The sequence below is a fragment of the Orycteropus afer genome, unplaced genomic scaffold (genome assembly GCF_000298275.1).
Source record: "Orycteropus afer afer isolate SDZICR_OR568_19922 unplaced genomic scaffold, OryAfe1.0 scaffold00487, whole genome shotgun sequence".
NCBI classification, from domain to species: domain Eukaryota; kingdom Metazoa; phylum Chordata; class Mammalia; order Tubulidentata; family Orycteropodidae; genus Orycteropus; species Orycteropus afer.
This window is the reverse complement of record NW_006922074.1, coordinates 1,305,054-1,321,547: the sequence shown is the minus strand read 5'-3', so window position 1 is coordinate 1,321,547 and position 16,494 is coordinate 1,305,054. Positions and strand designations below refer to the sequence as shown.

Sequence of the window (16,494 nt, the reverse complement as noted above, 5' to 3'; positions counted from 1 at the left end):
CCTTATTACTTCATAGGTGTTTCTTATTTGCTTGCTTTTTGACCTAAACTAATACTCAGTTTAGTACTTTTTATTACTTTTGTCCACTTTTTATCCATAGTGAATACTCAGAGTACCTGTCAAAGGTCTGGAAAGAAATGCCCTAAGTGGGAGTTTTCTAAGTGCTTGGAGAAGTGAGAGTGTCCCTGGACTAGTATATGGCACCCCTGTGCTTGTCTTCAAGGGCTATGCTGCATTCTGGCGCCTTTGTTCAAAAGTCAGGGTGTAACTTTAAATCTGCAGTCAACTGACAGACGGTGTAGGAAACCTTTCCAAGCAGACAGGCTGCTGCTGGCCACCTTGCTCTCACGCAGACACGCCTGGCTCTAAAGGCCGCTAGCTCCCAGGACCACCTGAAGACCTCACCTAAGCCTTTATCTGCCCCACTCATCACAAACCTGGATTCCACTATTTCCCTCGCCTTGAAAACTAGCGAGCTGCTCACCACTGATACCGGAAGCTTCCGATCTGAGCATATCAACCGAGAGGCGTCACCTGCATGTTTGTGGGGATGCTGAGGACTCCGCTGGCCTTGAGGGCTGTTTCCCTGTTGTAAGAAGAGGGCTGCTCCTTTCACCATGAAAAAGCTCTCACTTAAGCTGGGAAGAACAAAACCAGAGTACAGTTAGTCTGGAATTCAGACAACAAGGTGGACAAAGATAGCTGCAAAGGAAAAGTGTGACGGGGGACAACTGGCATGGAGAACGCAAATGGGATGAAATGGGTTTTAACACTAATTTCACATTGTACTCTTCTCAAACCCGTGCTGAACGCGTGCTGATGGAGAGTGTGCATGAGGAAATGACGTCATTGTGGCTGGGAGCTGCTCAGCTGACTGAGACTCATACCGACCCCATGTGACAGTAGAACCACCCCACAGAGTTTCCAAGGCTGTAAATCTCTACAGAAGCGGACTGTCTCATCTTTCTCCCATGGAGCAGCTGGTGGGTTTGAACCACTGACCTTCTGGTTGGCAGCCAAATGCTTTAACCATTACACTAACTACACTACCAGAGGTCCTTAAGTGCATAACTAGCTTCTTTTAAAAAACACAACGTTATTTCTGGGCACCACCAGGACCCTGCAAAAGAAGCTTGCTGTAATGCGGCATCTCCCCAAAAGAGACAGCAACTCTAGTTGGGAGATGCTGATCCCCTTTGTGAACTTTACACACTCTCATCGATCCTTGCTTCCAAATCCTTGACCTTTTGTTTGTTATTAAACATTTATAAAGGACCCAGAATGGTGCTTGGCACATCACTAGTAATTCTTTGTATTAATCATTTATTGTATTTTTGTTGCTGTTGAAACCATGCACAGCAAACACACACACCAATTCAACAACCTGTACATGTGCAATTCAGTGACAACACGCTTCGAGTCGTGCAGCCATTCCCACCCCTTGGCGAGTAGCTCGTCCTCCATGAACACACTCACTGCCCCTCTAAGCTTCTGATCCAACCTTTCAAGCTGCTGTTGTCAATTTGACACCTTACTGACAGTTCTTTAAACAGCACACAGTGCGTAAGGTGGACATCTTTACAAATTAAGTTAAACTATGATTTGGTGTAACCAAGACTTCAGGACGTGTTTTTTGGTTTAAGGTTTAAAGATTATCTCAGGTCAATAGTTTCAGGGGTTCATAGAAGGCTCCAAAAAGTCCCTGACTTTTAGCAGCTTCACTGCTTCTCGGTGGCTTCCCTTGATGAGACACAGGGAATGAAATTACATTTTAACTCTTTGTTTGCCTGTGAAGGAAAGCTACTGCCGTAATTTAACTTAGCCAAAGTGGCTCTGTCACCACCCCTGGCAGAAACCCAGAAGGTGGCCCACTGACTGGCAGTGGAGCGAGTCTCTGGCCTTTGTTATTTTAACAAGCAACAGCACCTGTAACTGAACTCTCACATTTTTAAAGTTGTAATTTAAAAAAATGTCACTTTCATGATTTGTCTATCAAGAAAAAAAAACTTCAGCTTATGCAGACATTCAGACTGTATAAGAACAAGAAATCTTTGTCTAGTAATTACTACCAATATTTTTAAAGTATTACCAACTCTGAAAACTACCCAGAAGCTACATTGACATGTTAACAGTGATTCTGAGGGTTGGACTGTTGCTGCTAATGTGCCATCAAGTCGGACCCGACTCACAGCGACTCCTCCTTGGGTTTCTGAGGCAGGATCACTACAGAAGTAGATTGCCCCATCTTCCCTCCGAGGAGTGGCTGGTGGGTTTGAACCGCCAGCCTTCTGGACTAGTCTGATCATTTCCCTTCCACGTCTTAGTACCACCCCAAAATTTTATACTGAGCAAGGATTAACTTTCTTAGATGACTACTTTTGATTTTCAAAGACGACAAAACACATAGCATACTTCATAGGGGCATCGAGTATAGTAAAACAATATTTTTATTTTCTAATTTTGTGAAAGATCATAGTTCAAATTATAGGGAACTATCAAAATCATTCATTCCCTCTCCAGCAACCAAGTCACAAACAAATGATTTGAAGGGAAAATCTGCAAGAGAGAAGAATCCTTTAAAAAAACAAACACAACACAAAACCCACAACCCTGGACTTAAGCAAATGGATTCCCAGTAAAAATACAAGGATGTTTCCTGTGATATAAAAACCATGAAAAATCACCTCTGCCCACCAGCCAAAAAACCAAACCCACTGCCACCGAGTCGATTCCAACTCACAGAGACCCCCAGTGGGTTTCCAAGGCTGTAAATCTTTACAGAAGTACATCGCCCCATCTTCCTCCTGCAGAGAGGCTGGTGGGTGTGAACCACTAACTTCCTGGTTAGCAGCCAAATGCCTTTACCCACTGCGCCACCAGAGTTCCTTCACCTACGCCCCAGACATCTAAAATTAGTAGTGAAATGTTCTAATCCTGGAATGAGAAAACGACTCAGCTAAATCTACAACTCCACTTCAAGTGGCAGGAAAACATACCCAGGAACTAGCACTTAAGTCAGCTGAGTCAGAATGACTGTGGTCTTCCCCACTATGAAGTCCACAATAAAATCTGTTGTCTGGTTGAATTCTCAAGCTAGACAGTGGCCGCTCAAATATTAAATGACAGCGCTTGGTCTGACCGCTCTTACGCGGCCTCTGAATAACAGCCAGTGGTCTTGTTCCACGATGCTAAGACTTCTCGTTTGCATAGCACTGCTTCATGTACTCTCTCCACTGTGCTGTAATCATCCTGTCCACAAGACTCTGTGCTGCCGAGCAGATTTCAAGTCACAGTGACCCCACGCGACAGAGTAGAATGCTCCACACGGTTTCCTAGCTGTAATCTTTCGGGACGGAGCCCTGGCTGTACAGCGGCTAAGCATGCTCTGCTAACCAAAAGGTCGGCAGCTAGAACCCAGGTGCTCTGCAGGAGAAAGATGTGGCAGTCTGCTTCTGTAAAGATTCAAAAAATGAAACAAAACACAAACCCACTGCCATTAAGTCAATTCAGACCCATGGCAACCCCCACAGGGTTTCCAAAGCTGTCAGTCTCTACAGAAGCAGACTGCTCATCTTTCTCCCACAGAGCAGCCGGGGGTTTCGAATCACTGATCTTTTCGGTTACCAGCCCAACGCCTTAACCACAGCTCCCTCTCTGTAAAGAGTATAGCCGTGGAAACCCTTTGGGGCAGTTCTAATCTATCCTATATGGTCACCATGGGTTGGAATCAACTCAACGGCAATGTGTTTAACCCCTTTTTAGTTTAATCTTTATGGGAGCAGATTGCCAGGTCTTCCGACTCCTACAGAGAAGCTGGTGAACTCCAATCGCCTTTTGGTTAGATACTAAACCACTGCGCCACCAGGGCTCTTTCCAGTCTGTTATGATTGTATAATTGTGTATATCTCAAGGACTAAGGAGCTCAGGATTATAAATAATGACAGAAATGAGAAGCACCCCTTCCTTAGAGTCCCACCCTTGCCCCCGGGAAGCACAAAGCCCTTTGAACCCCCTTTGGCCAGTCTAAGATCCAGCCTGTCCTCTTTCAGCAGGTACCAAAACCACCTACCACCTTTCCCTCCCACGCCTAGACCTGCCACCCTCTTGTTCCTTCAAATTTTACAAACAAGTGTGTTTTACCCATAGATCACTTCCTGCTTAATCTGATCAAAACTTGACAGAGCTCCCCAAGGGCCTCCCAAACCTATGAAATTTAAAACAATAATCCTTTTGAAACTGCTGGGAAATCTTTCCAAAGCAACATCAACCCCTTTTGTTCATGAGTTTTAAAAAAATACTCCATACGGACCTTAAACGAAAGGTCTGGAAACAGCCAACCACTAATGGTGGTAACCTTTAACTTGGAAATCACAGCAAAAATTTCCCCTTGGTTTCCTTTACATTTCTTTTGCAAAAAAAAAAAAAAGAAAGAAAGAAAAAAAAGGAGCAATGCAAAAGAGGCAGCTTTGTATTGCGTGGTGACGCACCAGGGTGGCTGCCTCTCGGTGTTCCCGGGGCTGCGGACAATCAGTGCCACCTCCCTACACGGGGAGTCACGGGGACTGCACTGGCGGCAGCCCTGCCCCTGAAACGTCTTGCCTCTGCTCCCTCATGGCCATCGGTATCGGGGCTGACGGTGAGGAGCAAGAGCCGAGCTGCAGACAAGGCAGAGAGCACGTTAGCCAGGGCTGGGAGACGAGCCTGTGCCCTGGGAATGCAGTCAGCGGATACAGCGGAGGGGACAACCACACAAGATGACTCCCAGGGCTGACATTCACTGCGGGGAGGGGGGAGGCCCCAGAACGCGGCCAGTCACAGGGTTTATGAAAACAAGATGCAGAGTCTCCCAGTGACCCTGTGCTTCCTGTCTGTGGGACTGAGCTCAGCGCGGGCCCGGACCCCGGGCGTCCGCTGTGCCGACAAACACGCCTTCCCACTGCCAGCATGTCGCTTTCCTTCACCAAGATCCCAGCTCGTCCACCTCAAAGTGCCCTGCGAGGCAGTGCTTTAAGAATCCTGGTTGTGATGACACACACTTTGTTCAACGTGGCAGACCTTAGGTACTTGTGGCAAGGAAATACAAAGCCCCTCCCAGCTACGGAACAGCCAGTCTTCCGAAAAAGGAGTTCAGACTCTTAAAAAAGAGTACAGTTACAGAAAGGTGGTGGGAGCTCTGGTAGCACTTGACTGTTAATCAGAAGGCTGGAGGTTCAAACCCACCAGCCACTCCTCAGAAGGAAGGTTGGGCAATCTACTTCCGTAGTGATACCGCCTCGGAAACCCAATGAGGGTTGCTATGAGTAGGATTCGACTCGACGGCACATAACAACAACAACAACAACACAGAAAGGTGGCTGGATGGTACAAAGGGTGACAAACTTAGCTGTGAGCTCAAAGGCTGGCAGTTCGAGCCCCTTCAGAGCTGCCTTGGAAGCTAGGCCTGGTGATCTGCTTCTGCCAAGAAAATTCAATGCAGTCGCTCTACTCTGCAGACATGGGGTCACCATGAATTAGTATCATTGTGACAGCAGCTAAGTCCAACAACAAAGTTATAGAAGGCCAGCCCTAACCGCTAACACCAAACCTGTCCCTGAGGGGACAAGCCTGTCCTTGTCCCTGCGGGGGCAGAACGCTTCAGGGGCAGGGCTGCCGCCAGTGCAGTCCCCGTGACTCCCCGTGTAGGGAGGTGGCACTGATTCTCCGCAGCCCCGGGAACACCGAGAGGCAGCCACCCTGGTACATGACCACGCAATACAAAGCTGCCTCTTCTGCGTTGTTCCTTTTTTCCTTTTTTTTTCAAGGTGATTTTTTTCTTTTTTTTCCGAGGTGATTCCGACTCACAGTCATCTTCTGTGTCACAGAGAACTGGGCTCTGTAGGGTTTTCTTGGCAGCCATCTTTAAGGAAGGAGGTTGCCAGGCTTTTCTTCCACGGCGCTGCTGGGTGGATTTGAACTGCTAACCTTTCAGTTAGGAGCCGAGTGCAAACCGTTTGTGCCACCAGGGACCTCTTTAAGGTTAGACCCAGAGGGGAAAGAAAAGAAAGGTTTTGTTTTCCCACAGCTTTAAGAAAAATCTTGACCAGGGATTTAAAAAAAAATAAAAGGCTTAGCCAAGGCCCCCTCTACCCTGCTCTACCCTCAATGATTTTTATCTCTGAAATAGAAGTCTGTTCTTGGGCACTGATTACAGCCATTCTGGAAGACGGCCCAAGATTAAAGTTTCTACAAAGCATTGAAGACAGACAGAAACCTCAATCAGTGGTCCTTAAAAAACCCCAACCCTCAGAATATAAACAGCCAGGGCTGCCCAGAAGCCGACATATGGTAGGAGAACAGAAGTCAGCGGTGCTGATACGTACTAACTTGGCCTGGAAACCTCTGAGCCACAGGAGTACCGAGCTGGCTGGCCGGAGGCAGGTGCAGAAGGTCAGCGAGAGGGACGTCAGTTCATGGCTGCTGTACCCACAGCCTGACCACCACCTCTAGTTGCTCCTGGAGCCCCAGCCCACCATTCCTACGGGAAACAGGAGAGGTACAGGGATGGCTGGCGGGTCCCGTGGCGAGAAGCAGGGAAGTCCCTCGGCGGTTGATGTTCCCACCCCAAGAGCAAACGGCTCTTGTGGAACTCTCGTCTTCCCCTGATATTTTGGCTGAAAAAGGCCCTTGTCCCAGCACGTCCTGATGAAAGAGAGCCATTCAGAGGGAGCAGAACAGCTGAGGTTCCTGCGGCCACTCTACTCCTACAGGCTTTCTTGTGGGCTTAGGAACAAGCCTTCGGGTGTGGATTAGGGACTGGGGGGGGGAAACAGCTGGCCAGCAAGTAGCAAACCCCACGCCACGAGGTCCCCAAGCGTTAACATGGACATGCTGAGGGATTTCTACTTCTCAAACCACCTTCTGTTCACCCAACAGTGAAACAGTGAGGTGGGCAGCTGCCGCAGTTAGTTATCCGGCTTTTTCACAGCACTCTGACGTTCTGAAAATCTTTGGTCGTGTACGAATAGCTGCTTGAGGAGGCAGACTGGATATTCCAGGTAGAGAGGACTGCGAGTGCCAGTCGAGGAACTTGGAGAGGTGCTAGTGCCCGGGCAGCCCTGGTCGCAAAGGTGTAGCAGGACCAGGTCCTCAGGGGCTCAGGACGTGATCCCAGAAGCCGCCGGGATGGAACTAGCTGGGGGTCTTCTGTGTTTCTAATGCTAGAGCTAGCCGGGAGCCTTGTGAAATAAATTAAGGATACGAATCACCATAATGTGAGGGAGAAGAGAGTTATGTAACCTAGGAAAGAAACTCTGTTAGAGTGTAAAAGATGGAGGAGGGGGCATCTGAGGGTTCTGGAATATTCCCTGAAGGAAGCAGGCCTGAGGAGGGACTTCTGGGAAGGCCTGTCTGGAAGCTTCCCCAGCTCCCAACTAATCAATTAATTCCGACACATACCAAACCAGTAGGACAGAATAGGACTGCCCCATAGGGGTTCCAAGGCCGCAAATCTTTATGGAAGCAGACTGCCTCATCGTTCTCCTGTAGGGTGGGTGGTGGGTTTGAACAGCCGACCTTTTAGTTAGTAGCCAAGTATTTTAACCACTGAGCCACCAGAGCTTCTTTAAGTGTTTCTAGTGTATATCAAGGCCTCCTTAAAGAAGCAAAGATGTCACTTTGAAGACAAAGGTACACCTGACCCAAGCCATGGTATTTTCAATTGTTTCATATGCATGTGACAGCTGGACAATGAATAAGGAAGACTGAAGAAAAGGTGGTATTTTTGAGTTGTGGTGTTGGCAAAGAATAGTGAAAGTACCATGGACTGCCAGGAAACAAACAGATCTGTCCTACAAGAAGTGCAGCCGGAGTGCTCCTTGGAAGCCAGAATGGCCAGACTTCGTCTCACCTACATACTGTCAGAAGGGACCATTTCCTGGAGAAGGATGTCATGCTTGGAAAAGTGGAGGGTCAGCGAAGAAGGGGAAGGCCCTCAACGAGATGGACTGGCACAGTGGCAGTGACAACAGGCTCAAGCATCCAAAAAAACCCAAACTCACTGCCGTGGAGTCAGATCCGACTCCTAACGATCCCTCCTTGGGTTTCCAAGGCAGTATCAATATGGAAGTAGATTGCCTAATCTTCCTTCCAAGGAGTGGTTGGCGGGTCTGAACCACCAGCCTTCTGTTAGCAGTCAAATGCCTTAGGCACTATGCCACCACAGCAAGCAAGAATTATGAGAATGGCACAGGACAAGGTAGTGTTTTGTTCTGCGGTACAAAGGGTCACTATGAGTCGGCACTGACCTGATGGCACTAACAACAATGAGAGTGTGCATCAAAGTTTAAGAAACGAAGAAGTGCTACTTGGGAGTCTGTATTTCTGGGTTTTAACTATGTTTTACTAATTTATGTTCTGATACTAACTTACAGAGTTCTGGTCACTCATTCAAATATTCAAATATTTGTGGAGTATGGGGAACAGTGCTAAGCCAAGCCTGCCCAGTCACCAATAAGGGCAAAGACAAACTATCCTCTTCAAAAGATGGCCATGTATCTGGGTGAATGCCATGCCACTTAGAAACACAATTCCTTGAAGAACTGACATTGGAGGTATAGAAACATAATACTACAGAATTTTATGCTAAAGCCCCTGATTTTCAACTCTGGCTATATATCCAAATAACCAAGGAAACTTCTAGAACATATACACACCCAGGTCCAAACCAAAGAGATTCTAACTTGGAAAGTATGCACCACTTTTTAAAAAGTTCTAGAGGTGGCTACAGCCACTGAATGTTTTGATCAAGGATTCTATAGGCGAATCCTGATCAAAAGGGGGAAAATATAGAACAGAATTTCAAATTCTCATGAACTCCAGACTTATTAGAACCAAGTGTTACTGAATAAACCCCCAAAACTATTGTCCTGAGGTAATCTTTTAACCTTAAACCTTAAACAAAAATACCCCTGAAGTCTTCTCTTCTTTAAACCAAACCATAGTTTAGCTTAACTAGTAAAGACTACCTCCTTTGAGCACTGTGTTCTTCTAATGAACTATCTATATGACAGGAACTCTGGTGGCATTGTGGTTAAAGCACTGGGTTGCTAACCCAAAGGTCAAACCTACCAGCTACTCCACAGGAGAAAGACAAGCCAGTCTGTTTCCATAGAGCTTTACAGCCTTAGAAACCCTATGGGGCGGTTCCACCCTGCCCTTATAGGGTCTCTATGAGTCGGAATCACCTCAAAGGCAGTAGGTTAGGGTTAGATCTATATGGGATCAAACTGACAGCAGCAACTTGAAGGATTAGACGGGAATCTTAGGGGCAGCGAGCTCATGTTAATGGGGAAGGAACAACTCTGAAGAGGAAGGTGAGAATGGCTGCACGTCTTGAAGAATGTCATCAATGGCACTGAACTGTCCACGAAGAAACTGCTGAACTGGAGCATGTGCTGTGTCGAGTCCCAACAGCAGAGTCCCAGAGCGCTTCCAACACAGCCAGGATCCAGGAGCCCTGCTTAACAACAGGAGACAGAGAAAACCGGCTTCCCCTGTGGATTCCACGGACACCCGGAACACGATTAATAGTTGTGCACGAGAAACGTTTGCTATCGGGGAGAGGTGACACCCAGTAAGCACACATGGTCCTCTCAAAGGGGGCAATGCAAACTAGGGTCAATGGAGGGAGGTCATCCTAGGCTTGAAAAACGAAAGGATTGCCTCCTCTGGGAGCAGCAAAGCAGAAGTTAGCTGATAACTGCATTCCCAGTGTCCATCAAGTACTTTGCGTCACAAGCACTCCTGCCCTTTGAAAAGGTGCCCAGCACTGTGGTCACACGAGGCTACGGCAGTGACAACAACAACAACAACAACAACAACAAAAGATCAGGCTTTTGATAAGCTTTGCTGTTGACAAAGCATTCTGGGAAAGTTCAGCTCTTCTGACCTTCACGAAGCCCTAGGAGGTAGACGGAACTGGTGCTATTACACTCACTTTATAGATGAGGAAACAGGAAGTTATTCCAAAGGTATGGTTTTACGATTTCTGATGCTACCAGTCACAGAAAATGAGAGAATTAGAACCTAAGGGATTGGTCTTGAGACCACAACCACGTGCTGCAGAGTCTGTCTGTCCAACTCACCACAGCCCCACGTGTCAGGAGAACCGGGCCTGGCCTTTCTCCATGGAAGGTCTTTAGTGGCCAATTGTCTGTAAGAAGACCACTAGGTCTTCCTTCTGAGGGGCCTCTGGGGGACTCAAACCCCCAACTTCTGGTCAAGAGCCAAGGACATTAACTTTGTGGAACTCAGGGACTCCATGGGACCTACAAAATGACCCAGCACAATTAACCCTCGATCGTACTCAGCTCTACATGGCCATGATGAGGGGCCTGGTATTCGTCAGGACACTGGACAGTATTTCTAGGAAAAAAAGAAATTAATGTGAAGTTGTCACCACTGAAAAGCTTAGTACCAACAAGAATGCCAAAAGGAAGTTCTGCTAATTCAGTTTCGTTTAACAAGTATGGGCTGAATCTCTATTGTGCCTGCTCAGTGCTAAGCCCTGGGAACTCGAAATGGAATGGACTGGTTCCTGTCCTGGAGCAACATTACAACCAGTGGGTCAGACAGGCACAGGACAAGGACTCAATAGAGTGCAGACAGTCCCACCATGGAGGAACGTACAGGGTGCTGCAGACACACATGGGAGGGATGCCAAGTCCAGCCTGGGGGTTCAGGGAGGTCTCCCTGGAAGAAATGTCAAGTAGGCCTCAAAGGATCAGTAAGCACAGAAGAGGGGAGCTGGAGGGATGAAAGATTATACTCCACAGACCCTACAGTGTATCCTCTCACCATACACATTCAATCTATATGCTGAGCAAATAATCCAAGAGGTTGGACTATATGAACAAGAATGTGGCATCAGGATTGGAAGAAGAATCATTAACAACCTGTGATATGCAGACGACACAACCCTTCTTGTTGAAAGGGAAGAGGACTTGAAGCTACTGATGAAGATCAAAGACTAAAGTCTTCAGAATGGGTTAAACCTCAACATCAAGAAAAAAAAATCCTCATGACTGGACCAATACGCAACATCATGATAAATAAGACTGAGGTTGTCAGGGATTTCATTTTACTTGGGTCCACAATCAATACCTATGGAAACAACAGTGCAAGAAATCAGGCAATGGTATCACATTGGGCAAATCTTCTGCAAAAGACCTCTTGAAAATATTAGAGAGCAAAGGTGTCATTTTGAAGACTAAAGTGTGCCTGATCCAGGCCATGGTATTTTCTATCACCTTACATGCATGTGAAAGCTGGACAATGAATAAGGAAGACCAAAGAAGAACTGATGCCTTTGAATTAGGGTGCTAGAACAATACTGGAGATACCACAGACTGTCAGAAGAATAAACAATTCTGTCTTGGAAGAAGTGCAGCCAGAACGCTCCTTATGAGCAAGAATGATCAGACTCCGTCTCATGAACTTTGGTCAGGCTGTCAGAAGGACTAGTCCCTGGAAAAGGGTATCATGCTTGGTAAAGTAGAGGGCCAGGGAAAAAGGGGAAGGCCCTCAATGAGACGGACTGACACAGCGGCTGTAATGATGGGCTCAAGCACAGTAAGGATTGTGAGGTTGGCGCAGGACCGGGCAGCATTTTGTGCTGTTGTACATGGGGTTGCCCTGAGTCAGAGCCAACTCCACAGCACCTAACAACACAACAACATGCTACAGTGAGCAAGGAGGATTTGGTCTCTTATAAAAGGCCCTACTGTGATTCAGAAATGTCTACTCTGCTCCGGAAGTCAGTTTCTTTCAAGTTTGGTTAACATGCACTGGCCCCTTGGAATATGATCATCCCTGAGTGAACTGTTATTGTTAAGTGCTGTCACGTGACCCAAGAATAATAAATTCAAGCTTCGAAACATGCTAAGCTGAGAACTTGGGCTTATGGTGGAGTCACCAAGTCTGTCAATATAAGTTCTCAGCACTCAGATGCCCGGTACACTACATGCATTGTTTCTTTTTAAAATGACTGAACAATACCTTTGGAGCTCTGGTGGTGTAGTGCCTAAGGCATTTGACTGCTGGGTGAAAGCCCCTCAACCTTGGGGTCCAGCTCTGCCTCCTGCTCCCGGCCCACTGGAGCTAGAGGCATTTCTTTACTCAGCCACTGGCTGCTGAGGCTGAGAAGCCCCAAGGTTGACAAGTAAAAAGGCACAGTCCCAATGTTACCACATCGCACAGCAGGCCATTAACTTAGGTCCACTGTAAGTGCCAAGGACGGCAGAGCATAGCAGACTGCTGAGCAATGACACGGCTACATGAAGGGTCCAAGCATGCCATAGGCTAGAGACCATTCTCACAGCTTCTCCTTATATACAGGAAGCAGACCACATACCCAAAGGCAGCTACTCAGCTGCTCCCAGTAGATTCCACCATGGAGTTGATTACCAGTCTCATCATGGGGAATACTACATCCAGCTGCCCAGCTACTCAACCAGGCCCAGCCAAGTTGACACACAAACATAATCATCACAGAGGCTCAAGTCTTGTGATGTTGAGCAGGTTTCAGCGGGGCTTCCAGACTAGAAGAGACCAGGAAGAAAGGCCTGGTGATCTATTTCTGAAAATGAGCCAATAGAAACACTGGGGCTCACAACAGTCTGACCTGTGATGGACTACGGGGGTGGTGCAGGACCAGGCAAGGTTCAGTCTGCTGCGAATGGGGTCACCTTGAGTTGGGGGCTGACTCCACGGCAGCTAACAATAAAGAAGACGGAAGACTTCCTGCTTCAACAGAGATTAGCTGACGACAGGGCGAGGCAGAAAATTCTTCCCATTGCCCTCCTGAAGGTTCTTCCCTCACTGTGAACTCAAGTTCAAAGACCTTGAGTTGCAGCAACATCTTGTTCTTCATTTTGTGCTTCCCAGTGCAGCCTGGCAGAGCCTTGTTTAATCATCACTCTCACTGCATAAGAAACAAGTAACTCTGTTGAAACCCCCAAGAGTATGGCCCCTAGTCACCTCTCAGGCCTGACACTGAACTCCCTCCTGTGGCTTCCAGCCAAGCCACAGACAGGTGTATGGGGTGAACATTTACAGCAGGAATGACCAGTTGTGGGAGATCAGAAGCACAGCGTTTGCACAGGGAGGTAGCTCAGGGGCAGGAATGCAGGGAAAGAAGGACACAGGGAACAGGTAACTACGGGGAGGAAACGGGAAGAGAGCGTCACAATGTAGGAACTGCAGTCAATGTCATGAAACAAAATGCGCATGAACTGCTGTATGGAAAATGAAATTTGCTCGGTAAACTTTCACCCAAATCACAATTAAACAAAGAAAGAAACAAGTAACTCTAGGGACAAACCTGTCAACCAGAGCTGCCAGACTGTGCCCCTGCACACATAATGCTGAGAAGGGAAATTCCAGCTCCACGGGGCACTGTGCTTTGGAAAAGGGGTCACAGGCAAGAAGCGCTGGCAGGTCTCCTTACAAATGTCTTTGCTGCTGGGGCACGTATTGTTTGGTGAGGAGGCGTGGGCTTCTCTCGGAGAGGGGGAATGTCCTGAACTATGTTAGAGAGTAAAAGCCATTCCCCAAGCCAGCTACCCACTTCTGCATGCTCACAGGTGGGAGCGGCTGGGTCCATCAGCAAGCTTGCAAAAGCAGGGTTTTCTCTGCTGCATAAATAAGACAGCGAGTGGTCTTGGCTCGACAAACAGAATGGTTCCTTGACATTCCCCAAGGCTCCTGACCCCAAGGTGGGGAGAGCCAGTGCTGTCCTCCTCTGGGCCTCTGGCACCCCCGGCCCGCAGCTCTTAACGAGAGACAGAAGGTATAAGGGCCGCATTGTGCAGAGAAACGCTGGGGCAGCAAACACGACCCAGCCAGCCAGAAATAACAGGCACACGAAGGAAACGTTTTTGAGACAAGTCAGGAATTCCAAGAACGGATTGTCCCTAGACTGCCCCAGGGTCTTAGTCCTTTCTGGGGTATGCAGCCCTGTCCCGTAGTCATTAGTTGTTTAGTCCCCAACTTTCAGGGGTCCCTTCCTTCCCCGGCCCCTGCCCAGCCCACTGTGTGCCTGGCTCTGGGCTAGGTCCTCAGAAAGACCCTCCAGGGCAATGCCAACCAAGACAATGGGAATCTATCTGTGCTGTCCCATGAGGTCCCCACAAGCTACACGTGCCGACTGAGCACCTCAGCTGTAGATAGTGTGACCGAGGACCTGCACTGTCATTGAATTTCCTTCATTGAAAATGAATCTTAACTTGCCACATGTGGCCAGCAACTACTGTATCAGATAGTACCGTCTGGGTTGGGGGGCAGGGAGGAGCATTAAGTAGCCTCTGCCCGAACCCACGCACTGTTCCTAACCACTGCTCTCACGGCATCAGTCCCCAGCCCGTAACTTCCAAGGGGGTGACACAGTCTAGAGTCCAGATTTCTTATGATAGCTTCCTCTGGTAGCCACAATGAGCCATTACGTGCCACTCATGTGACACTCAAGGAGCTTATGATACAGCTGTTAGTCGATGTCCATCTGGATGGGAACTGCCAACCTTTCCATTAGTGCTCAAGCCCTTAACCACTGGCGCCACCCAGGGACTCATGACGTGGTTAGAAGTACTTTGTAATAAAAGCCTTCCTTGTCTTGCCTCTCAGGCTGTCTCTTCCCTACCCTGCTCCACATCTCTGCCCCGCCTCGAACTGTACCTCTGTCCTCAAATGCCCTTCCACCCTGGGTCTCTGTTCACAGCCTTCCCCTCTCCTTCCTGCCTCCTGAAACCACGCCAGCCTTCCAATGCTCACCACTTGCCAGGAAGCCTACCCAGGCCACCCCAGCCAGGGCTCCTCCCTTCCAACCTTCTCTCGCTTTGCAGACGAAGACCCCAAGGCTTGGAGGTTAAGTCACTTGCCCAAGGTCACATGTATTCAGAAAGCGGCAGGAATCCAAGCCTGTTGACTCCCCACCTGTGTTCCCCGTCCCATTCATATTCACTGGTGGTGAATACCTCAGCTTGACCGTGGGATACGAGACCAGAACACGCATTCACTTTTGATAACCTCCCGCTGACACGGAGGAGATTCTAAGTACACACTGGTGGAGCAAGCAGAGTGAGCTGTCCTCCTCCAGAGCCTAGAAGCATTGCCACGACTAACTCACCCCGGCGACTCTGAGCAGCTCAACACTGGGTGCTCACTACACATGGACGAGCTGCACAAACAAGACTCAGCATCAAATGCTGTCGGTGGAGGGACAGTCACCTGCTGGCCAGGTCCTGTTGGTAACCAAGTGCTCCAAACACCAGCAACAGCAGCAGCTCAGTTTTCCACACCACCCTGAGCTCCTTGAGACTGAAGGCTATGACTTCTCCATCTGTGGAACCCTCTCGGCACCCAGAAGGCAAGAAACATGATGCTAATAATAAACATCCTGTTGAGTTTCATGCTAAGCACATTACATGTGTTAACTCATTTAATCCTTGGCCTGTATCTACATGTATTTTATCTATGCAGAAACTAAGGCTCAGAGAGGTTAAGTTCACATGGCCAAGGAATGAAGCTGGGATTGGTCACTGGGTGTGGTCTGACTCTGAAATCCCGGCTCTTAAGCATCAATATCATCTGCTGAATTGACACACTGGTAAAACATGGACTACCCTTCCTCTGCCCCCTACTTTCCCCAATAAATCAGTCATAATGCCATTTAGTGGGGCACAGCAAGGCAGGTGTTTGACTGGGATGGGCTGTGGCTCACACTGGGTTTCTGGTTGTGAGGGGCCATTCCGTGGGACAGGGATGGCAGCAGAGATAGGAGATCGGTTACATATAGGTGGGTTATCAAACAAGCAGGTATTTTAAGGCTGATGAAAGATAGGTTTCCCATTGTCAGAGAAAACCAAAACCAAACCCACTGCCATTGAGCAAACCCACTGCCATAGAGTCGATTCTGACTCATAGCAACCCTACAGAACAGAGTAGAGCTGCCCCATAGGGATTCCAAGGCTGTAAATCTTTATGGAAACAGACTGCCTCGTCTTTCTCGCAGAGCAACTGGAAGGTTTGAACCACCGACCTTTCAGTTAGCAGTCTAATGCTTTATCCACAGTGCCACCAGAGCTCCTTACTGTCAGAGAAGAAAGTTACCAATATGGAAAGAGAGAACACTAGAGTAAATCCTGTGATGTTGGACTGGAAATGAAGGTATCAGTTTCCAATATAATTAAATGACTATAGAAATATAGATATAAATATGTACATGTACATATACGTACATATACACATATATACACGCATACACACCCATACACATATTCCTTAATTCTCCCCATTGAGAAGGTCTGGGAATGGCGACACCCAATAGCAATGTGCTCATCTATCTCAGCCTCTGTAAAAACACTGCGGTGAAGGAGCCCTGGTGACATAGTACCTAAGACACTTGACTGCTAACCAGAAGGCTAGCAGTTCAAACCCACCAGCCACTCCTTGGAAGGAAGACTG

General features: G+C 48.0%; 1 protein-coding gene across 1 annotated transcript in view; it reads right to left on the bottom strand.

Annotated features, from left to right (window-relative positions):
* SSH1 (slingshot protein phosphatase 1) overlaps window positions 1-16,494 on the bottom strand; it is an 86,597-nt gene that overhangs the window by 45,685 nt on the left and 24,418 nt on the right. The window contains exon 3 of the mRNA XM_007955002.1: window positions 535-638. Within this exon, the coding sequence (XP_007953193.1) occupies window positions 535-638 (104 nt within the window). The remainder of the gene's footprint in view (window positions 1-534; window positions 639-16,494) is intronic.